Raw genomic sequence first — 25,457 nt, 5'->3', positions numbered from 1 at the left:
ATACCAATGATTCTGTATTCTTCCCTAAAATGAAGATAAAGAACTTTTCAGGGCTCCCCATTATATACCAAATAAATTCCAAACTAAAATCACACAGTAAATGTCTGCTACCATCTGGGTCCAAGCTAACTACCCAATCAATTTCCCTTCTCACTATGAAACCTTTACAATCTACATTCTAAATACATCAATCTACTACCCATTTCCATGTTCTCTGCCTTGTATGTCATTCCTCCTTATAGCTGCTTGTGTCTCAAGTCTATCCCATCCTTCAAAGACTTGCTAGTTCCAACACATTTTTTTCATATAGTCACTCCAAATTCTCCAGTTAGAATTATACATCCCTTTATCTATGCTCTCATAACATTTTTATTGGACCTATTGCAACACTTAGCTCAAGTCTTATACATATTAGATTAATTTATGTGTATTTGCCTCATGACTAGACTGTAAGCTCTTTGTATATTGCACTATGTCTATCAGGAGGCTTGGTCAAAACAGATAACCAATAAATACAAATAAAACTAAATACTGAATTAAATATTATAAAGACACCTCTATTCTACCTAACCTGGGAGAAGTTTGATCAGATTATTAGTTTTGGACTTATTTCTAACCAGCTAAACCTGTGGTCGGCAAACTGCGGCTCTCGAGCTACATGCGGATCTTTGGCCCCTTGAGTGTGGCTCTTCCATAAAATACTATGGCCTGGGCAAATCCATTTTGAAGAAGTGGTGTTAGAAGTTTAAGTTTAAAAAATTTAAACTTAAATTGGCTCTCAAAAGAAATTTCAATCGTAGTACTGTTGACATTTGGCTCTGTTGACTAATGAGTTTGCCGACCACCTACCATATTTTCCAGCGTATAAGACGACATTTGAAACGAAAAAAAGTCAACCGAAAATCGGGGTCGTCTTATACGCTGAGTATATCCTGAAAAACGTCTCGATATGCCGCTAAACGAATTTTCCAACTCAATCCCGCACCAATCACTGCAAGGCTGCTTGGACCGCCTCTCTAACTCAGCCAATCCAAGCAGGCTTTTTATGCATGCAAATTATACATGTTCTGTACCTGAAGCTACACTGTGTTCTAGTAAAAAGCCTGCTCAGATTGGCCAGAGTCAGAGAGGCGGTCTATTATAACCTTTGAACCTTTGCTTGTTGTGATTGGCTCACCGTGGTACATACAGTTGCAGCACAGGAACGTTCTGTGTAGCCAAAGCTGCTGTAACAGGACACATACAGTGAGTTAAAAGGTACCGTAATAGAACATTCTGTGTGTAGCTGAAGCTACAGTACTGTATAACCCCGGCCTAAAAGATTAGTGGGTGTACAACAAATGGCTGGTAGAAAAGAACCCATCATGGCTCCAGCAAGAAGAAGGAAATTTGAAGCCAGTTTCAAACTGAAAGTTGTAAACTTTGCCAAGGAATACAATAACTGTGCTGTGGCAAGAAAATATGGAGTAACAGAAAAGATGGTCTGAGACTGGAAAGCAAATGAAGATGCATTAAAGAGTATGCCAAGGAGTAAGTGTGCATTAAGAAGAGGCACCTCTTATTGGCCAGAACTCGAAAAGCATGTAGCAGACATGGTTCTTGAGCATCGTCAAAATGGTTATGTAGTGACATGAAACAAAATACGTATGTTTGCACTTCAGTGGGCCAAATCTAACCCAGATAACAGAAAAGGATTTAAGGTCATTGTATCCTGGAGTACTAGGTTCTTGGAAAGGCACAATATGGTACTGAGGCAAAAGACCAAAATTGCACAAAAATTACCTGCAGATCTTGACAGCAAAGTAAGTCTTTTCCATCAATATGTAATACAACAGCACAAGCAACATGGCTATGCATTAAGTCAGATTAGAAATATGGATGAAACTCCTATGAATTTCAATATGGTTGGAAATAAAACTGTTAATCCAAAAGGTGCAAAAACAGTGTTAATTAAAAACAACAGGACATTAGAAGTCCAGTTTTACAGTGGTACTAGCATGTACAGCTGATGGTGCCAAACTAAGACCAATGATTATTTTTAAAAGAAAAACAATGCCAAAAATCAAGTTCCCTGTTGGAGTTTTTGTACATGTGAATGAAAAAGGATGGATGGATGAAGAAGGGGTAAAGCTATGGCTTGATAATGTATGGAGTAGGCGACCAGGTGGACTTCGTCAAGAACGTAGCCTACTGGTGTGGGATATGTTCAGGGCTCATTTAACTACCAGCACAAAGAACAGGCTGGCAAGAATAAACACAGATGCGGCAGTTATTCCTGGAGGATTGACATCATTGGTACAGCCACTGGATGTGTGCCTAAACAAGCCATTTAAAGATCGCATAAGAGAACAGTGGAATGAGTGGATGGTTACGGAGAAAAGTTATTCAGAAAAGGAGGAAACATGCGTGAGCCACAATTGGATGTTTTGTGTAACTTTGTCATAAAAGCCTGGAATGATATTACTGAAGAAACAGTAATTAGGTCTTTCAAGAAGTGTGGCATATCAAATTCTTTGGACAGTATGGAGGATGACTTCTTGTGGCAAGATGAAGGGGAAGCCGAAGCTGAAGCCACACCATCTGATTCAGAATTTGATCTATATGATGACTGTTTTACAAATGTACCACAAGAGTTCATTGATGAACTTATGATGTCAGAAGAAGAACACGATGAGGATTTTGAAGGATTTTAAGCTCACAATGCTCCTCTGCCTAGAAAAACCTCTTATCATCCCAGTCAGTCACAAACAAGCGTTTTCTGCAAGTTCTTCATGTAATTTTCTTTCCAGATGATGCCATCATTGTTAATGTTCTTTTTTGGATTTCTTGTTTCTCGGTCAAGTTCATGGCATTGCATTTGTGAAGAGATCTTCCATTTATCGTATCAATGTACAGTATATTACGGTATGTTCGAAAAATGTCATTCATTAAAAATTTAATTTAAAAAAGAACTGGTGTTGCCTCGGAAGTGGAGGGTAGTCTTATACAGTGAATATAGGACTAAACCCATGTTTTAACTGTAAGATTAGGGGGTCGTCTTATACGCCAGAAAATACAGTAGCTAAACCAATTGAGGATTAGAACAAGTCAAAGCTATGCCAATTTCTTACCGACTAATGAATGGCTGGATGCTCTGGCCCTTCAGGGGCTCCATGTTCATTGGCATGGGCTCTGGAGTGGAGAGCCAGTAAGAATAGTCATTTCTTGAAGCAAAGTTACAAACATTGTTGATGTTGCAGAACATGAAAGGCATGGTACTGAAGCGACGAAGGCAGCTGCCAGCTGTCCCTAGAAAGAATTAGGGAGTAAAAGAAAACAAAGAACTTCATCAGGATGATACTTTAGTTTATTCTAAAATAGTAACGACCTTTAAAAGAAAAACTTGACCACATTTTTTTTCTCTCTCTCTCTCTATATTTTTTTAAATATATATTTTATTGATTTTTTACAGAGAGGAAGAGAGAGGGATAGAGAGTTAGAAACATTGATGAGAGAGAATCATCGATCAGCTGCCTCTTGCACACCCCCTATTGGGGATGTGCCCTCAACCAAGGTACATGCTCTTGACCGGAATCGAACCTGGGACCCTTCAGTCTGCAAGCCAACACTATATCCACTGAGCCAAACTGATTTTGGCTATTTAAAAAAATATATATATTTTAATTATTTGAGAGAGGAAGAAGAGAGATAGAAAAATCAATGATGAGAGATAATCATTGATCACACTTCTTAGATAATAAATGTGCAGGGGTGGGCAATAGTAGGTTAACAGTTGTTAGTACATGAAACAAGTTTATTCTGCTATTATTATTCATTAATTATTGTATTATTTTTTATATGAACAACTGCAAACCTACTTTTGCCCAACCCTGTACTTTAATTCTTCAATTATAAAATGCACATTTTAACATTTCTAGATTCAAGTTATATATTATAACTAGAGGCCTGATGCACAAAATTGGTGCAACTGGGGTGTGTGTCCATCAGCCCAGCTTGTACCCTCTCTAATCTGGGACCCTTAGGGGATGTCCAACTGCCTAAACTGGCAGTCAAACATCCCTCTCACAATCCAGGACTGCTGGCTTCCAATTGCTCAACTGCCTGCTTGATTGCTCCTAATCACTTCTGCCTGCCAGTCTGATCATCCCCTAACCACTCTCCTGCCAGCCTGATCAATGCCTAACTGCTCCCCTGCCAGCCCAATTGCCCCCAATTGCCCTTCCCTGCTGGCCTAGTTTCCCCTAACTGCCCTCCCCTGCAGGCCTGATCCTCCCAACTGCCTTCCACTACTGGCCTGGTCACCCCTGTCTTTCTCTGTTGGCCATGTTGTGGTGGCCATCTTGTGACCACATGGGGGTGGCCTTCTTGTGAAAGGGTATGATGGTCAATTTGCATATTGCTTCTTTATTATATAGGATTCCTTTTCACATACAGAAATCATCCACACACCACATGTTTTGTAACGCCTAACTGCCCTCCCCTGCTGGCCTGGTCACCTGGCCTGGTTGTCCCCAACTGCCCTCTCCTGTAGGCCTGGTCGCCCACAACTGCCCTCCCCTCCTGACCATCTAGTGACCACATGAGGGCAGCCATCTTGTGCAAGGGCATGATGGTCAATTTGCATATTGCCTCATTATTATATAGGATTTATGTAGACATTTATTGTGGTAGCTAATTATATATTCCCCAACACTTTTTAAACTGGTGTTGTCTTATGAAGAATATTGGGTGATTTATTCTGGACAAGTGAAGAGCACAAACTGAGTCCTTATAATATCATATAAATATTTCCTCTCTAGGCTTCGCTCTTTTCTTATAAGTCATCCAAAGGATGTATCTTGTGTGGCTTTGTAATGTCTTTAAGACTAAGGACAATTATAGTGCTGACCAATATACATAGCAACCAAAGACAGGTTTTCAGGTGAATAATAAAAAGGAAAAAATAAGATATAAAGATAAATAAAGGAAGGATGTGAGTGCAAGAGAAAAGAAATAGAGCTTTTGAATTTCTGGGCTGGTAGGGGCAATAGAGGTTATCTGTACCAGTGTGCTTTTCTTTTCTCATTTACGCACAAAAAGAATCATGAAAAATGATGTACCTTCACACATTTTTAAGTTGATATCCAAAATTTTCATCAGAAGTTTAAATTGATACTGTTCTAATAATTAAGATTTATATTTTATTATCTCTGGGTTCTAGACCAAGGTGACCAGATCGTCCAGGTGTTGGCGGAACAGTCCTGATTTCTAACAATTTTTCCCACATCCCGCAGCATTTTTAAAAAGTCCCAATTTTTGGAAAGATTGGAAACATTGGAAAGATTCTTTCCAAAAATCGGGACTTTTTAAAATGCCACAGGATGTGGGAAAAATTGTTAGAAATCAGTACTGTCCCGCCAACACCTGGACAATCTGGTCACCTTATTCTAGACCCACTTCTGTACACTATGTTATACTGGATGATGGGGCTTTGCAAACCACATTTCAAACTTGCAAGTTATCCTTTCTAGTGTTTGGTGACTATTTATATTTAAAAAAACCAAAGGTTTTTATATCACTTTTAAATGTATACAGTGTGATAATTGAAATCTAAACTAAACATTTTAAAAAGTATATAAATTGGTTTTTAGCAATTCAATGCTCCTGTTGCATTTAGAAATGATACTTCCATTATACCTCTCACACAGTTTTATCCTAATATATTTTTTACTTTTGAAAGTAAAAAATTTGCATATTTTTCAAAGTCTTTTATTGATCACCTTATCATAATCATCTGAAAAAAATTACATAACTTAAAAATATTTTTATAAATATATATTTTTATTATTTACAGCATTACAGATGAACCCCTTTTCCAACTTTTTGTCCACCCCTATACCACCCCAGGCCTTCAACACACTATTGTTTGTGTCCATGAGCTATTCATATAAGTCTATAAATTCTTTAGTTAATCTCTCCCTGTCCTCTGAAGTATGTCAATATGTTCCATGTCTCCATGCTTCTGGATCTATTTTGTTAATCAATTTATTTTATTCATTAGATCCCACAAATAAGTGAGATCAAGTGATATTTGTCTTTCTCTGAATGGCTTATTGTACTTAGCAAAATAATCTCCAGGTCTGTCCATGCTGTCTCAAAGGTAAGAGATCATTCTTTTTTTACAGCTGCATAGTATTCCATTGTATAAATGTACCACAGCTTTTTTATCCAATCATTTCCTGATGAGCACTTGGGCTGTTTCCAAATCTTAGCTATCTTCATAATAAAAGAGTAATATGCAAATTTACCATACCTCCACTACACCCACAAGCCATGCCCTCCAGCCAATTAGGAGCGAGTATGCAAATTAACCCAACCAAGATGGCTGTGGCCACAAAGAGCAGGAGAGTTGAGTTGCCCCTGGAGATGGAGGAAGCCAAGATCCTGCAGCCTTGGCCTGCCTTGGCCTCCGCTTAAGGCTACAAAATTTCAATTATAAAAGATAAATAAATTCCAACAAAAATGGCTACGAGAGGCAGGCTTGGCTCTGCTCAAGGCTACAAAGTTTCAATTATAGAAGATAACTAAATCCCAGATCCCAGGGCCTCCACTTGGGTCACCAGGGGGCATGGCCAGCCTGCAAACCACCACAGGCCCCTCACCCCAGCCATCCCTCACCCTAAGGGAACCCCCACCCTGATCTGGGACACCATTCAGGGCAAACCAGCTGGCCCCCACCTGAGCAAAAGGCCTCTATCTTATCTAATGAAAGAGTAATTTACAAATTGACCATCACTCAAACACACAAGATGGCTGCCCCATGTAGTCAAAGATGGCTGCCCCCATGTGAACACAAGATGGCCACCACAATATGGCCAGCAGGGGAGGGCAGTTGGGGGGAACCAGGCCTGCAGGAGAGGGCAGGTAGGAGTGACCAGGCCTGAAGGGGAGGGCAGTTAGTGTCAAACAGGCTGGCAGGGGAATGGTTAGGGGGTGATCAGGCTGGCAGGCAGAAACAGTTAGGGGCAATCAGAAAGGCAGGCAAGCAGTTGGGAGCCATCAGTCCTGGATTGTGAGAGGGAAGTCTGATTGCCCATTTAGGCCCGATCCAACCAGGATTGGGCTTTAGCAGGCAGTCAGACATCCCATGAAGAGTCCCAGACTGGAGAGGGTGCAGGCTGGGCTGAGGGACACCCCCTCCTCCGAGCATGAATTTCATGCACCAGGCTTCTATTTGTAAATAATGCTGCTATGAACATAGGGGTGCATATATTCTTTTTGACTGGTATTTCTGGATTCTTAGGATATATTCCTAAAAGTGGGATTGCTGGGTCACATGGCAGTCAACTTTCTGCAACAATAAGACTTTACATGTCAAATATTTTATTTTTAATTTTCATCATTACAGTTATTGTTAATTCATAAGAGATGAAAATATACATAAGTTTTAATAGTTACTAAATATAACTCTTATTGAAAAATCATTTCTTTTTGTTGTTGTTAATCCTCACCTGAGGATATTTTTCCCCATTGATTTTTAGAGAGCATGGAAGTGAAGGGGGGGGGGGGGAGAGAGAGAGAGAGAGAGAGAGAGAGAGAGAGAGAGAGAGAGAGAGAGAGAGAAAGAGAGAGAGAGAGATTAATGTAAAAGAGACACACTGACTGGTTGCCTCCTGCACATTCCCCAACTGGGCTGGGGATTCATCCTGCAACCCAGGACTAGGAATTGAACCAGGGACCTTTCCTTGCATGGACTGACACTTCAACCATTGAAATGATTGAGCAACACTCGCCAGGGCAGAAATGCATTTCTTAATGAGATCAATTAGAAGTGAATAATAGAACCTCAGTTAATAGAGCCTTTAACCTGTTAACCGAGCGGGACGTATAAATATGTCAAACGTAAACAATATCAGGTACGGGTAGGACATATGAATACGTCCTTGAAATATATGTTGCACCCTGAAACGGGCGGGACTATATTTCCGAACAACAAAGGTATTAGTCATCCATACATGTCTCAACATGAATTTAAGACACGGAAGGAATCAGTATAATTTCCCTATTGAGAGTGGTGGACGTGTTCTGGGTGAGCAGTGACAGGTACGTACTTACACTTACCTACCTATTTTTGTATTATATATAATTTACTTATATTTTTTATATCTCCAACCTTTATATAATAGAAAAACATATAAAATTGATCCAATCATCAATAATTTGTCAGAAAAGTTTAAAAGTTTTTATGTATGTGAATGAGAAATATGCGTAGATGAATCTCTTTTATTATGGAAAGGGAATTTATCTTGGAAACAATATATATCTACAAAAAGAGCTAGATTTGGAATGAAGTTGTTTATTTTGAGTGAAAGCCAATCTGGATATGTACAAAATATAATTTTATACACAGGCAAGGACACAAATTATGGTTCGAACCACCCACAAGAAAAACAATCAACAAGAATTGTTTTGGAGTTAACACATGACTTACTGAATAAAGGGTATAGGATTTACTTAGATAATTTCTATACATCAATTCATTTGGCTGAACTCTTGTGTCAAAACAATACAGACATTGTTGGAACAATGAGGATAAACAGAGTTGGAATCCCCAGTGAAATAAAAATAAAAAAATTACAGAAAAATGAACATATGTAAGAATCAAAGACAAACTTATGGTTTTAAAATGGAAGGATAAAAAAGACATATTGATGCTCAGTTCTATTCATAATGACGAAAAGACAATGATTGAAAAGAGAGGAAGAAGGCAAGAAAAACCGAATGTTGTCCTGGATTATAACAAGAATATGGGTGGCGTAGATTTGGGAGATGGAGTTATGTTGGCCTACACGGCTGCCTGTAATAGGGTAAAAAAATTTTATAAAAAATTTTCTATGATTAATTGATATGTGCTGCTTCAATGCATATATTATATGCAAAAAAGGTAAAGGTCGTTTGGATCGATTACATTTTTTGATAGAGTGTGTGGAGAAATTGGTAGATAACAACATAGTGAAAACCCACCCAAAGACATTAACAAGCAGCTCTACATCTAAACTATCACGCTTAATTGAAAGGCATTTTTCAGAACAAATGAAAAGCGATATGGGAAAAACTAAATCCAGGAAATGCCGCGTTTGCTACAAAAAAGGTGTTAAGAAAGAATCTACATACTGGTGTTCGGATTGTAAGGTAGCACTATGTATCAATAATTGTTTTAAAATATATCACACGGAAGTTGAGTTTTGAATTTTTACATCTATATTTCAATTTTTTAAACTCAATATTTCTATTTTATTTGTGTGCTTTTGTTTATTGTTCTGTAATTGTTAACTTTTTGTATTTTTTATTGTGTATAGAAATAAAAATATATGTTTTGTAATCTTTATAATTGTTTATAAAATTTATAATTTTTTAATTTGATGTTTCCATTTTTTTGTGGGTATTCTTTTCTATTTTTTTGTAATTTTGTATTTTCCTTTGTGCTTTATATATAAATAAATAAATAAACAAATAAATAAATAAATAAATATTTCATTTATTTTAATTAAGTATAAATAAAAAAATAATAATATAAAATTACATCCACTGGGCGTGACGTACTGACACGTCCTAGTGAAAGAGTATGAGCCCGTTGTACGTTTCGTAATTAAAAAGGAACTCCCCGGTTAACAGGTTAACTTATTATTTTGAATTGTCCCTTTGAATTTGTCTCCCAGAAGCTTTTACATTTCAAGGCAACATGTCATAGTATGATTTTTTTTTTTCATATAGTGGGAAATGGGTGATAGTGAAAGGGAATAGTGCATATCCAAAGAACATACACAGACAGTTCAACTTTAGGAGACAAAAACATGGAAGTGGAGGATTTGAAAATGAATTCCTTTAAAATTATGCCTTGGTTATTCTTCATGTATCCAAAAGAATATGCTTATTTCAAACTAAAGATGACTGATAAAACACCAATAATTTTTAAACCTCATAGATTATCAGAATCATTGGGAATTGTTTTACAATAGATTTGGATTGGACCTAGGAATCTTTTTAAAGGTTCCTCAGGTTGAAAATCATTGATTTAGTCTGAATTTCCAATTTTTCAGAAAAAAAATATGGCTCAGAGAGAGGTGACTGACTTAAAATCATGTAAAAGTGAACGACAAATTGAAATAATTAAAACATGAATGGATTCAGAATTGGTAGATATTGTGTTCAAGTTCTTATCTCCATCTGTTTCCAAGTGTGTAGCTTTGAGTAAGTCATTTAACCTCTTAGCCATCTATACCACATGTGTCAAACACAAGGCCCGAGGGCCAAATCCGTCCCACCAGGCCTTGCAATGTGGCCCGCACCGCGCTGTCATCACTGCACTCCGCTGCATTTCCATCACAATGACAGTTTATGACTGTTCAGTAAACCATTCGGCCTGCAATTTAGGCTGGATTTTAGATTTTGGTCCCTTCTCTGATTGAGTTCGACACCCCTAATCTATACTAATAAAAGGGTAATATGTTAATTAGACCAGGAGACCTTCCGGACATCCTTCAGGACAAAGCCATCGTGGCAGGGTCAAGGTAGAGGCAGTTAGGGGTGAGCAGGCCAGCAGTGGGGGGGGAGGGGGGGAGAGGGAGTTGGGGGTGAGCAGGCCAGCAGGGGGGGGCAATTGGGGGTGAGCAGGCCAGTGGAAGGGGGCAATTGGGTGTGTTCAGGCCAGCAGGGGAGAAGTAAGGGGAAAGCAGACCAGGGGAGCAGTTGGGAGGGGAGCAGGCAGGCATGCAGAGTGGTCAGGGGCAATCAGGCAGGCAGGCAGATGAGCAGTTAGAAGCCAGTGGTCCCAGATTGTGAGAGGAATGTACGATTGCTGAGGGTTCCCAGATTGAAGAGGCTTCAGGCTGGGCTGAAGGACACTCCCCATGCATGAATTTCATGCACTGGGCCACTAGTGTATGTATATATAGGCTAAGTGACTGACAGACTGACCAACCAGTACATATGGCATGCACTGGCAATTTAAAAATAAACAATGACTTGCATATGCACACTACATAGTAAGCTCTCACTGATGCCAATCACACATGCATTTCAATCTGAAGAAATTTTGGGATATACTCGATGGAGATTTTCACACCTATTTGAATGATGATTTTATCAATTCAATGGATGATACCAAAAAAGAAAAATTTCCCATCAAATTTCTTAATAGTATTACTCCTTCAGGAATGCTGTGTCATAAATTAAAATTGATAGTGGATGCAAGCATCATGCTACTGAGAAATCTTAATAGTAAAAGGAGCCTTTGTAAGGGTACTAGATTTATTATCACATGATTGCGACCTAACATAACCAAAGCTTAAGTATCAAGAGGAAGGAGAGGTTGTTCTGATTTCAAGAATTGATTTCTTCCTGACATTGGCTTCTCATTTAAATTAATTTGAAGACAGTTTCCCGTGATGCCAGCATTTGCAATGACTATTTATAAATCACAAGGACAAACTCTAGACAGAATAGGAATATTCCTACCTCAACCCATTTTCAGACATAGTCAGTTATATGTTGCTTTCTCTTGAGTTCTAAGAGCATGTGATGTTAAAGTTGTAAATACTTCATCACAATGGAAATTAGTCAAGCACTCTGAAAGTGTTTTCACTCTTAATGTGGTATACAGGGAGATATTAGGATAAGTTTAATCAATTTATCAGTCACTGTTTTTATCAATATTGTTTTTATATCATGTTTTCATTGTTTTATATCATGTCTTAGTTGTTATTGCTTATTTATTAATAAATTTATATATTATTTTCATATACATGTTACTAATTTGATTTCATCTCTGACACTTCTATTATAGAGAAATGGTGAATAGCGATATTAAAATATTTCTTCTATGTGCATGAATCCATGCATTGGGCCACTAGTTTTGTGTATAAAAAAAAAACAAAAACTTGTCTTATATCTCTCTTGATCATACTTGTGAAGATCCAATTTGATTTAAAAAGTGCTTTTAAAATATAAACTAGCCAAAACTGGTTCCAACCAGCAGTTATGTTTAAACAATGTGTCCATTTACACTTGAATGGCTACACCTTTTGATAGCCTAAGGGCAAGTTTACATGTAAACAAGTTTGCTCTCAATTCCCAGGGCAGAAAAAAAAAACAAGGTTTAAAATTATTAGATTTTAAAATTTATTCTTAGAAGTGTAAAAGTTTATTAATTAAAAAACAAACAAACAAAAAAAAAACACAAAAAAAGGAGATTGAAAAACCTGATGAACAATAATAGCGGTTCATTGTAGTAGAGTCTGCTATATGGGAGGGGAGTGGACTGACTGTTCTTGGGGAAAGGGAGGGAAGAAGAGACTGAACATAAACTGTGCACCTATGGATGAGTTCAATGGGGGTTGGGGAGGGGGTGGAGGGTGGGGTGGGAACCTGGTGGAAGGGGGAAGAAATGAGGAACTTTTGTAATAATATGAACAATAAAGATTGATTTAAAAAAAACAAAAAACAAAAACTGGTTTGGCTCAGTGGATAGAGCATCGGCCTGCAGACTGAAAGGTCCCAGGCTTGATTCCATTCAAGGGCATGTACCTTGGTTGTGGGCACATCCCCAGTAGGGGGTGTGCAAGAGGCAGCTGATCGATGATTCTCTCATCGATGTTTCTAACTATTTATCCCCCTTTCTTCCTCTCTGTAAAAAATCAATAATATATATATACACACACACACACACTAATTTAAAATCATTGCTTTGGAAGTATCCTTTCAATAATCCAACAGAGACTATGCATTTATTTGACCAACTGATTATTTCTTTAACATCAAAGCTGTAACTGCCTCTATTGTTTGCTGAGCCAGATAACTTCAATTTTATAATTCTGTGAGCTCTAGCAGAGACTCTGCAATCAGGATCACCCTAGGGATATTGGGTCCTAAAAGAGCCTTCCTATGTCTGAGGCACTTCCAAGTCAGGGCCAGTTTGTAGCCTTCAAGACTGAATACGTATTATGATAGCTTTCTTAGACCAAATGCATGTATTTTGATAGGTTATATTACATACTGGTTAGCAGGTCCCATTTTTTTTTGTATTTCTCTAATATTTCTGAGTTTCTTAATGTTCAAACATGTCTAATGGTTCTTATTGACTTCATAGGTTAAAGATTTGATTCAAAGATTGATTATGGGTATAAGTTAGACTCTGGCAATGAAAAGAGAATGAATTAAAAGGAAAATTATTTTATGGGAAAAAGAAAATAGAGAATTATATAAATATAAGAGCACTTTCACATCAAAGATTTGTTTATTCTAAAATTAGAAAAATATGTTACATAAAGAAAACAAAAGAGGGAAGAAAAAGTAGCAGATGAAAGATGAAAAGAAGAAGAAAAAATGGAAGTAGAAGTTGGAGAAGTAAGTTGTTGGTTAAATTCCTACTTTATTATGCTTCAAAAAATGACTTGTGACTATTGTCTTCCATGTAAGTGGATGAGCTTACTCTGGTAGGCCATAATTACCTGGAATGTGTGGCCATATGCCCTGGGAGCAGAGTAATCAGAGCAAATTCCCAGAGGTTCCTTGCCACAGAACTATTTTCACAGAATGATATAGGTAGAGACCCCAGTAGGCCTATTATCACAGAAACTCCAGAAACTATGTATCCAAAATATCTTCTTAAATGTTTTATAGAGGCAAAGGGGATAGTGTTCCCTAAAATAGGCAGCCCCTGGTAAAAAAAAAAAAAATGGGACCTTGAAATCTAAAGTTTATATTCTGCAAAAAGAAATCTTGGGAATTGTTAGAGGTCTTGAGAATTATCCAGTCCAGCTGCACCCATCAACCAATTATTCACCCCAGTACAGAGAAGATGAGTGTGAACACATTAAATGAAATAGAATTTATATGTCAGTATGGTGCTTTATATAGCTTTAAAGTACTCTGATAATACTTTATGCAGATAAGGCATTTATTTTAGAAACTATAAACTAGGATGATTAAGCAATGATTATTTTTTTTCTTTGACCTAAAATCAATATTCTCTTCAGAATTTATCTTTCCACTTGATGAAGACCAGTGTCAAAAAAGAAACTATCTCTCATTAGTTATTAACACTACCTACTCAAGTAGCTGCTATACTGTAAAGAACACAGAGAATCTATTTCCTTAACTACTAAGCTAAAAAAGTAAATGTGGCCCTTTCCAAAATGCCTTGCTTTAGGCCAAGAATTGTACCTCACACTAGGTTAATTAATTCTTTGAGTTTAAAATTAATTAAATATTATTTTTTAAAACCCATATTCAGCTGCCTTTGACATGGTCTTCAATTTGGAAGTCCCAAAAGAACAGAAAGATGTATTTTGGTCAAGGCTACTCTAGAACATAACTGGATTTTAAAAACAAAATAAAATACATAGTAAGAAATAAGATGCCAATTATCTCACCCAAGTCTTGACCGTGAGCTCTTTTATTTCCTTGTACATATAGGAGAGAAAAGCCTTCATAAATCCGGACAGTTCCCTGTGGGCACTGTGGTGCTTCTGTTGTCTGGCTGTGACGTGTGATGAGGAATCCATGGGCAATAGAGGAAGTTCCAGGGGGACCTGGGGGACCTTGCAATCCATCTGGCCCAGGGGGACCGTCCAAACCACGGGTACCTATTTCCATGGAATCATCAGTATAAACGATTAAGTAAGTTCTGTTCCACTACTGTGTCTAATCACAAAATATTATGACCTCATTTGTTTAATTTAGTCAATATTAATTGTTTCTATAAAAGCACTGTAAAATACCTCTTTTTTGGGGAGACAAATAAAATATGGTCCCTGATCTCAAAGAGATTTAAATATGCATATGTCTATATCTATATCTATCTATTTCTCCTGGAACTGGTTGATTATATGAGGCACTAAATAAATACTGGGCAAATGTAACATTACATGGGAGGTAGTGATGATCAGTTGGGAAGTCTGTATGTTTAGTACAGCAAGATAACTAGTCTCTTGCTGTACTAAAGGAGTCCAAACTCCACGACAAAATTTCAGCCTACAGTTTTGTACATCAACAAGAAAGCATGTTGTTGTCATCAGTCTGCCAGCTTTTTAATATGTCTGGGGAATTATTTTCAGGTATACCTTTTTCAGAGAATAGGCAGGACACTCTAAAGAAGGCTTTTAAAAATGTCTATTTTCTATCTACTTTTGGTTCCCTTTCTCCATTTAGCCTCTTGATTTGAGGTTCTTTTAAAAATATCTTTATATAGATGCCTTTGGCCACTGTGTGCATAGATTTTCATTTGGGGAAACTTAATAGTAATGTCCATGTGATGAAGAAGATGATACTGACTTATTTCTTCCCTAGGTATACAGTTAATGAAATGGCAGGAGTTAAGTTCTAGGAAGGCCATAAGTTTCATCACTCTGCCTTATTGCCACAATATTTTTTTACCAGTTACACATTTTTTATGTTTATAATATTTAGAGTTATATTTGTGTTATCTAGAGTTGCTAACACACATTAAAAATGTTCAGTTTATAATATTTTATTTCCTATTTTAGTTATCTTTAGTGTATTTTTCTTGCAAATTGAATAAAATTATTTTTGGAAGTAGGCTGAGTACAGATTTATATACATAATTATACAATATTATGGAGATTATTATTTTTGGCATAATATTGTAAAAATTATACAATATTATTATATACATAATAATACAATATTATGAGGAGTACCTATTAATGAGTAACCTCAAAAATATGCATATCAGTTTTTCACCTCAGTATGAGAAGACACTATGACTCTCAAAGCTCTCTGGAGATCACTTAATCTTTGCAATTATACTTACTGAATTATATAATGGAAATTGTACTCTATTGTGATATTTTCAAATGTGGAAGGATTCACAGTAGTTTCAAGATGGTCACAGGACACATATTGAAAATGATCAGAACAACTAATCACCATGTTGAGAAAGAGCTGGGTTTTCCAGTGGTCTAAATAAATAAAAACAACCTTTCTATGTTTCTCTTATGCTGGCAAATATACTTGTATCTGTTCCCCAGCAAAGGATATACCAGCTAACTGCACTCTCTCAGGAGGAGGTTTCACAGCTACAATTGGAGGCCATGTGTCCAAGATGTAAAGAATAGTATCATCAGCAGCAATTTACTTGTCGCACCTGGTTGGCCTGGCAGACCTGGATCTCCTTTGCGCCCTCCTGCACCATCAAAGCCAGGGAGTCCATTTCGCCCAGGATCTCCTGGAGGGCCAATTGGACCTACAGGAAAAAAGAAAGGTTTCAAAATATAAGTACAGCTAAAACTGATTTGGCTCAGTGGATAGAGCATCAGTTTGCGGACTGAAAGGTCCCAGGTTTGATTCCCGAAAAGGGCATGTACATTGGTTGCGGGCACATACCCAGTAGGGGGTGTGCAAGAGCCAGCTGATCGATGTTTCTCTCTCATCGACATTTCTAGCTCTCTATCCCTCTCCCTTCCTCTCTGTGGAAATCAATAAAAATATCATATATATATATACACACACACACAATAATTCAATATCTAGACAGATCCAGGAGACTTAAGGTCTTTGGATGTCACTGAATTCATAATCTGGTTTTATATTTTTAAAATACATTTATATATTTGACAGTATATTATAGATATCTCTTATTTTCTCCCCCTTTCCTTCCTCTACCTAGCCACTACCCACCCCAAAGTCTTCACCATTCTATTGCCCATGTCCATGGGGTATGCATATAACTATATTAGTTCCTTGGTTTCTCTCTCCTCATTCTTCCACCCCCACATTGAGGTATGTCAGTCTGTTCCATGCCTCCATGCTTCAGATCTTACTTTGTTGGTTAATTCATTTAGTGCATTCCTATCTACAAGTAAGTGAGATAATGTAACATTTGTCTTTCTCAGCTTGGCTTATATCACTTAGCATAATATTTTCCATGCTGTCTCAAAGGTAAGAGATCCCTCTTTTTATAGCTGCATAGTATTCCATTGTGTCAATGTCCCACAGCATTTTTTTATCCATTCATCTGCTGATAAGCACTTGGGATGTTTCCAAATCTAGCTATTGTAAATAATGCTGCTATGAACACAGGGGTGCATATATTCTTTCTGGTTGGTATTTTGGGGATTTTATGATATATTCCCAGAAGTGGAATCACTGCGTCAAATAGTAAGTTCCATTTTTAATTTTTTGAGGAAACTCCATACTGTTTTCCATAGTAGTTATACCAATCTGCATTCCCACCAGCAATAAACTAGTGTTTCCTTTTCTCCACATCCACCAGCACTTGTTGTTTATTGATTTATTGATGATAGCCATTCTGACAGGTGTGAGACAATAGCTCATTGTCATTTTAATTTGTATCTCTCTGATGACCAGTGACGTTGAGCATTTTTTTTCATATGACTCTTAGCCTTCGGTATGCGTGCTTTGCAGAAGAGTCTATTTAGATCCATTGCCCATTTGTTATTGGATTGTTTGTCTTCTTTTGGTTAAGTTGTATGAATTCCTTATATATTTTGGATATTAACCCTTTATCAGATGTATCACTGCCAAATATGTTCTCCCATACAGTGGGCACCCTTTGTGTTTTGCTTATGGTTCTTTTGTTGTTCAGAAGCTTTTTATTTTGATGTAGTTCCATTTATTTATTTTTCTCTTTAGTTTCCTTTGCCCTAGTTGCTGTATCAGTAAAGCTATCGCTATGAGATATATTGGATATTTTGCTGCCTATGGAGTCTTCTAAGATTTTTATGGTTTCCTGTTTTACATTTAAGTCCTTTAGCCATTTTGAGTTTGTTTTTGTATATGGTGTAAATTGGTTGTCTAGTTTCATATTTTTGCATGTCTATCCAGTTTTTCTAATACCATTGTTGAAGAGACTGTCTTTACTTCATTGTGTGTTCTTGTCTCCTTTGACAAATATTGACCGTAATGGTGTGGGTCAATGTCTGGGGTCTCTGTCCTATTACGCTGTTCCATATGCCAGTTCTTGTGCCAATACAGATTATTTTGAGTATAATGTCACTGTAGTGTAGTTTGATGTCTGGTATTGTGATCCCTCCAAATTTGTTCTTCTCAAAATTGATACAACTATTCAGGGTCTTTTATGCTTCCATATAAATGTTTTAATATTTGTTCTTGTTCTGTGAAGTATGCCTTTGGCATTTTAATAGGGATTGCATTGAATTTATATATTGCTTGAGGTAGTATGGAAATTTTAATGATGCTAATTCTTCCAATCCATGAACATAATATGGACTTCCATTTATTTGTATCTTCCTCTATTTCTTATATAATGTTCTATAGTTTTCCAAGTATGAGTCTTTTACCTCCTTGGTTAAGTTGATTCCTAGATATATTTTTATTTTTGCTGAAATGGTAAATGGGACTGTTTTTTTAGTTTCTCTTTCAGATAGTTCATTATTGGTGTATAAAAATGCCATCAATTTATGGGTGCTGATTTTGTATCCTGTTATCTTGCTGAATTCATTTATTAGGTCTAATACATATATATTTAAAAATACAATATATATTTTATTGATTTTTTTTACAGAGAGGATGGGAGAGGGATAGATAGTTAAAAATATTGATGAGAGAGAAAATTAATGAGCCGCCTCCTGCACACCCCCTACTGGGGATGTTCCAGCAATCAAGGTACATGCCCTTGACCAGAATCAAACCTGGGACCCTTCAATCCGCAGGCAAATGCTCTATCCACTGAGCCAAACAGGTTAAGACAGTTTTAGGATTTTTTATGTACTTTATTCTGTTATCTGTGAATAATAAGTTTTATTTTCTCCTTTCCAATTTGGGTGCTTTTTATCTTTTCCTGTTTGAGTGCTGTGCCTAGGACTTCCAGTAGTATGTTGAATGAGAGTGGTGAAAGCTGACATCCCTCTATTGTTCCTGTTCTTAGGGGAAATGGTTTTAGTTTTTCCCCAGTTAGTATGATGTTGGCTGTGATGTATCATATTTGGTTTTTATTATGTTGAGTTATAATCCCTCTTCTTCCACTTTACTGAGAATTTTTATAAAAATCAAATAGTTCTGGGTTTTGTCCAATGCTTTTTCTACATCTATTGATCATGTGATTTTAATCTTTCATTTGGTTTATGTGATGTGTCACATTTATTGATTTGCAAATATTATACCAGTTTTGCAACCCCAGAATAAATCCCACTGAATCATGGTATATTTAATATATTGAACAAATGTTGAGGATTATTGTGTCTGTGTTCATCAGGGGTATTAGTCTGTATCTTTTTTTTTTATAGTGTCTTTATCTGGTTAAGGAATTAGGATAATACTGGCTTTGTAAAAAGAGCTTGTAAGTGTTCCTTCCTCTCGAATCTTTTGGAAAAGTTTGAAGAGATATATGTTAGTTCTTCTTTGTATGTTTGGTAAAATTCCTTTATAAATCCATCTAGTTCAGTACTTTTGCTTGCTGGTAGTTTTTAAATTACTGCTTTAATTTCATCAGTTGTTATTGGTCTACTCAAGTTTTCTGATTCTTCCTGATGAGGTTTTGGAAGATTGTTTCTAGGAATTTGTCTATTTCACCCAGGTTGTCCGGTTTGTGGGCATAAAGCTGGTCATAACATTTGCTTATAGTCCTTGTATTTCTGTGGTGCCCATTGTTATAGTGCCTCCTGGATTCATTAATATTTTGCACTGTGTTTTCTCTTTAGACTCTATGTCATTTATTTCTTCTGTGATCTTTATAATTTCCCTCCTTCAACTTCAGCTGGGCTTTTCTTGCTATTCTCTTTCTAATTCACTTAGTTATAGGGTTAGACAGTTGGTTAGTACTTTTGCTTGTTTCTTAAGATAAGCCTGTATGGCTCTGAACTTCCCCCTCAGGACTGCTTTTGCTGTCTCCTATTGATTTTTGGTGGTTTTGAGTTCATTTCAATAAGTTTTTAATTTATTTTTTCTTTATTGATTAAAGTATTACATATGTGTCATTATCCCCTCATTGCCTCCCATCCCCCACTGTTGTGCTCACCCCCCTGGTGTATGTGTCCATTGGTTAGGCTTATATGCATGCATACAAGTCCTTTGGTTGATCTCTCCCCATTACCCCCTCCCTCCCCTACTTTCCCTCTGAAGTTTGACAGTCTTAACAATGCTTCTTTGTCTCTGGATCTGTTTTTGTTCATCAGTTTATGTTGTTCATTATATTCCACAAATGAGTGAGATCATGTAATATTATATTTCTCTGGATGGCTTATTTCACTTAGCAAAATGCTCTCCAGTTCCATCCATGCTGTTGCAAATGGTAATAATTCATTCTTTTTGTTTTTCCCCACAGCTTAGTATTCCTTTGTGTAGATGTACCACAGGTTTTTTTTTAATCCACTTATTTGCTGATGGGCACTTAGGCTAGTTCCAAATCTTAGCTATGGTAAATTGTGCTGCTATGAACATAGGAGTGAATATCTTTTCTCATAGGTATTTCTAGTTTCTTGGGATATATTCCTAGAAGTGGCATTAGTGGGTCAAATGGGAGTTCCATTTTTGTTTTTTGAGGAAACTCCATACTGTTCTCCACAGTGGCTGCACCAGTCTGGATTCCCACCAGCAGTGCATAAGGATTCATTTTTGTCAGCATCCCCACCAGCACTTGTTATTTGCTGATTTATTGATGATAGCCACTCTGACAGGTGTGAGATGGTACTTTGTTGTCTTTTTGATTTTCATCTCTCCGATGACAAACATGTTCCTTTGAGCATGTTTTCATATGTTTCTTAGCCTTTTGTTTGTCCTCTTTCAAAAAGTATATATTTAGATCTGTTGCCCATTTTTTTGATTGGGTTGTTAATCTTCCCTTTGTTAAGTTGTATGAGTTCCCTGTAAATGTTGGAGATTAAACACTTATCAGTGATGATATTGGCAATTATGTTCTCCCATGCAGTGGGCTTTCTCTTTGTTTCGTTGATGGTTTCATTTGCTGTGAAAAAAACTTTTTATTTTGATGTAGTACCATTTGCTTATTTTCTCTTTGGTTTCCATTGCCCTAAGAGCTGTATCAGTGAGGATATTACTTTGGCATCTGTCAGTTATTTTGCTGCCTATGGAGTCCTCTAATATTTCTATGGTTTCCCATCTTACATTTAAGTCCCTTTTCCATTTTGAGTTTACTTTTGTGAATGGTGTAAGTTGGTGGTCTAGTTTCATTTTTTTTGCATGTATCTGTCCAATGTTTTTTGAATACACTGTCTTGACTCCATTGTATGCTCTTGCCTCTTTTGTTAAATATTAATTGAGCATAGTGGTATGGGTTTCATTTCTGGGTTCTCTATTCTAGTCCATTGGTCTATATGTCTGTTCTTGTGCCAGTACCAGGCTGTTTTGAGAACAGTGACTTTGTAATACAGCTTGATATCTGGTATTGAGATTCCTCCTAGTTTGTTCCTACTTTGTTCTTTCTCAGGATTGATGCAGGTATTCAGGTCTTTTTTTTAAATTTTTTTTCCAGATGAATTTTTTGAGTGTTTGTTCTAGGTCTGTGAAATATGCCATTGGTATTTTAATGGGGGAGTGCATTAAATCTATAGATTGCTTTGGGTAATATGGACATTTTTATGTTGACTCTACCAATTCATGAACACAGTATGTACTTACTTCTGTTTATGTCTTCCTCTATATCTTTTTTCAGTGTCCTGTAGTTTTCCGTGTACAGTTCTTTTACCTTCTTAGTTAAGTGTATTCAAGGTATCTTAATTTTGATGTGATGGTAAATGAGATCATATATATATATATATATATATATATATATATATATATATATATATTTCCTGTAAGTTCACTATTGGTGTATTAAAAATGCCATAGATGCCTTGGCATTAATTTTGTATCCTGCTACATTGCTGAATTCATTTATTGAGTCTAATAATTTTTGATTGAGTCTTTTGGCTTTTCTATGTACAGTATCATGTCATTTGCGACTGATAGTTTTATTTTTCTTTTCCAATATGAATACCTTTTATTTCTCCCTCTTATCTAATTGATATGGCTAGCACTTTCAGAACTATATCAAACAAGAGTGATGAAAGTGGGCATTCCTTTCAAATTCCTGTTCTTCTGTGAAATGGTTTTAGTTTTTGCCCATTGAGTGTGATATTGGATGTAGGTTTGTCATATAAGGCTTTTATTATGTTGAGGTATGAGTCCTCTATTCCCATTTTGCTGAGTGTTTTTATCAAGAAAGGGTATTGCATTTTGTCAAATGCTTCTCTTGCATCAATGGATATGATTATATGGTTTTTATCTCTCAGTTTGTTTATATGGTGTATCACATTTATTGATTTGCAGATGTTGAACTATCCTTGCATCCCTGGGATAAATCCCATTTGGTCATGGTGTATGATCTTTCTAAAGTATCGCTAGATTCGATTTGCTAGAATTTTGTTGAGGATTTTGTCATCTTTGTTCAGGAGGGATATTAGACTGTAATTCTCTTTTATTGTGTTGTCTTTATCTGTTTTTGGTATTAGGGTGATGCTGGCTTCATAGAAGGAGTTTGAAAGTGTCCCTTCCTCTTGAATTTTTTTGAATAGTGTGAGAATAGGTTTTAGTTCTTCCTAGAATGTTTGGTAGTACTCCCCTGTGAAGCCGTCTGGCCCTAGGATTTTTTTTTTTTTTTTTTTTTTTTTTTTTTACTGGAAGCTTTTTGATTACTGCTTCAATTTCCTCCATAAAAGTATATGGAATAATTTACAAATTTGTGTGTCATCCTTGTGCAGGGGCCATGCTAATCTTCTCTTTAGCATTCCAATTTTAGTATATGTGCTGTCAAAGAGAGCACCATTTTTAATTGCTTTCTTGATCTCATTGGTAACCCATTCATTGTTTAATAACCTGCTACTTAGCCTCCATATATTTGAGTGATTTTGAGTTTTTTATTTAATTTAATTTCTAATTTCATTAATTTCTAATTGAGATATGAGAAGAAGCTTGGTACGATATCAATCTTCTCAAATTTGTATAGACTTGTTTTGTGTCCTAACATTTTATCTATCTTTGAGAATGTTCCATGTGCACTTGAGAATTATGTATGTTTTGTTGATTTGGACTGAAATATTTTGTAACTATCAGTTAGATCCATCTGATCTAGTGTGTCATTTAAGGCCTCTGTTTCCTTATTGATTTTTGGTCTGGAAATTCTATCCGTTTATGTCAGTGGGATGTTAATATCCCCTACCATGATTGTATTGCTGTCAATCTCTCCTTTAAAGTCCATCAGGATTTTTGTTGTTGTTGTTGTTGTTGTTTGTTTGCTATATATATATTTGGATGCTCCTGTATTGGATGCATGTATGTTTACAAGGGTTATATTTTCATATTGAATCATTTACTTTAGTATTATGTAGTTGCCTGTTTTGTCTGTTGTTATGGCCTTTGTTTTTTCTTCCATCAGGTTTATGAACTCTATGACCCTTATTCTGAATTCTTTTTCTGACATATTGCATGCCTTTGTTTCACTTAGCTGTTTTCCTGGTGATTCCTCTATTTCTTTCCTTTAAGGGGTATCTTTGTCTACCCATTTTTTGTCTCACAGACTGGTCTAGATTTCGAGCTGTGCAGGGGCTGCTTCTTGGGTGGCAATAGGTTCTCTGGCTGCATTTGCTCCTTGGGCTGTTATGGCAGCAGTTGCTTCTCAGTTGGCAACAGCTCCTTTGGTGGGTGCTGTTTGCAGCAGTGGTTCCTCCTCTGGCTGATGGGGAGGCTGCTCATATAGCTGCTGTTTCTTGGACAGGGGTGGGCTGATTATGAGGTTGCTGCTCCTTGGATAGGGACGGATTGCTCATGTCTACTGCTCCTTGGATGGGGGCCAGCTGCTCACATGACTATTGATCCTCGGACAGGGGTAGACTACTCCCTTGGCTGCTGTTCTTTAGATGGGAGTCTGGCTGCATGCTGCTGCTGTTCCTCAGATGGGACAGGCTACTCGTGATGCTGCTGCTCCTTGGATAGGGGCAGGTTGCTTGCAGGGCTGCTGTTCCTTGTACAGGTGTGGGTTGCTCATGCAGCTGCTTCTCCTTAGATGCAAGGCAGTCTGCTCATGTAGCTGCTATTCCTCGAGTTGGAGTGAGCTGCTTGTGCTGTTGATGCCCCTCAAAGAGAAACATTCCACTCACCTGGCTCCTCCTCTTTGGACAGGTGCAGGCTGCGTGTGGGTGCTGCTCCTCAGACCAGTGCGAACTGCACAGGGCTGCTGCTCCTTGCACGTGGGTGGTCTGCTTTTGTGGCTACTGCTCCTCAGATTGGGGAAGGCTGCTTGTGTGGCTGCTGCTTCTCAGATGGGGGCAGGCTGCTTGTATGGCTGCTGCTCCTCAGAAGGGGGTGGGCTGCTCACACAGGTGCTGCTCCTTGGATGGGGACAGACAGCTCATACAACTGCTGCTCCTCGGATGGTGGTAGGCAGTACATGTGGCTGCTGCTTCTCAGAAAGGGATGGTCTACTCACACAGCTGCTGAGCCTTGGAAGGGGGTGGGGTTTCTTGCACAGCTGCTGCTCCTTGGAAGATGGCTGGCTACTCATGCAGCACAGCTGCTGCTCTTCGGACAGGTGCAGGGTGTGGGTTGCGCACAGTTGCTGTTCCTTAGATGGGGGTCAGCTGTGTGGGGCTGCCGCTCCTCAGTATTGGGTGGGTTGCTCAAGCGGCTACTGAATGAGCTTTGTTTTGAAGTCTATTTTGTCCAATATAAGTATTGCAACAACAGCTTTTCCCCTTACAATTTGCATAGAATATTTTTCCAACCCTTTGCTTTCAGTCTCTGTGCATCTTTTACTCTGAGGTTGATCTCTTGTAGACAGCTTCTATGAGTCATGTTTTCTTACCCATTCTGTCACCTTATGTCTTTTGACTGGAATATTTAATCTACTTACAGACATAGAGTTCAGACATATTTTAAGGTTATTATTGATAGGTATCTATTTATTGCCATTTTTTACTTATTGCCATTTTATTTTCATTATAGCTGTGATTTTCTCTCTCTCTCTTTACTTCATCTTCTTAAAGAAAATCCCTTAAACACATTGAAGACCAGTAGTTTTATTGCTAGCTTTACCCAGTGGCTGGGTAAGTTTCTACTGAATGAGTACAAAACCATTTTACATAAATGTTAAAGGCACACTTTAAAATCAAATACCCAATGCATTTTTAAGTTATTTATTACATGTTATTACAAGCTGATATCTTTTTAACATATGATACTTTGTAAAAAACACTGTGTAATATAAAGCAAGAATTATCGTGATCCATCCTCAATGTGTTTAAGATTTCTTGCTTTTCTAGTTTGGTGGTAATGTACTAGTTTAACCTTTTTTTGTCTGGAAATGTTATTATTTCACCTTCAGTTTCAATGATAGCTTTGATGGATGCAATAGTCTTGGATTTAGGCCCTTGTTTTCCATTACTTTCAATACTTCATGCCACTCCCTTCTGACCTGAAGTGTTTCT

General features: G+C 37.2%; 1 protein-coding gene and 1 non-coding gene across 4 annotated transcripts in view; both read right to left on the bottom strand.

Annotated features, from left to right (window-relative positions):
- The window catches only part of COL4A5 (collagen type IV alpha 5 chain), a 358,160-nt gene that overhangs the window by 5,855 nt on the left and 326,848 nt on the right, over positions 1-25,457 (bottom strand). For all 3 annotated transcript variants that reach the window (XM_036460732.2, XM_036460733.2, XM_036460734.2), the window contains 3 exons: positions 16,145-16,243; positions 14,412-14,624; positions 3,111-3,288 (listed from right to left, as the gene is read on the bottom strand). In XM_036460732.2, coding sequence (XP_036316625.1) covers positions 3,111-3,288; positions 14,412-14,624; positions 16,145-16,243 — 490 coding nt within the window. The remainder of the gene's footprint in view (positions 1-3,110; positions 3,289-14,411; positions 14,625-16,144; positions 16,244-25,457) is intronic.
- Positions 22,692-22,798, bottom strand: LOC118731916. The gene has a single exon (XR_004992006.1). It is a non-coding gene; the product is annotated as a U6 spliceosomal RNA (small nuclear RNA).

This window comes from Pipistrellus kuhlii, unplaced genomic scaffold (assembly GCF_014108245.1).
Source record: "Pipistrellus kuhlii isolate mPipKuh1 unplaced genomic scaffold, mPipKuh1.p scaffold_m20_p_33, whole genome shotgun sequence".
NCBI lineage: Eukaryota > Metazoa > Chordata > Mammalia > Chiroptera > Vespertilionidae > Pipistrellus > Pipistrellus kuhlii.
The sequence above is the reverse complement of the archived record's forward strand: the minus strand, read 5'-3'. Positions and strand labels throughout refer to the sequence as shown.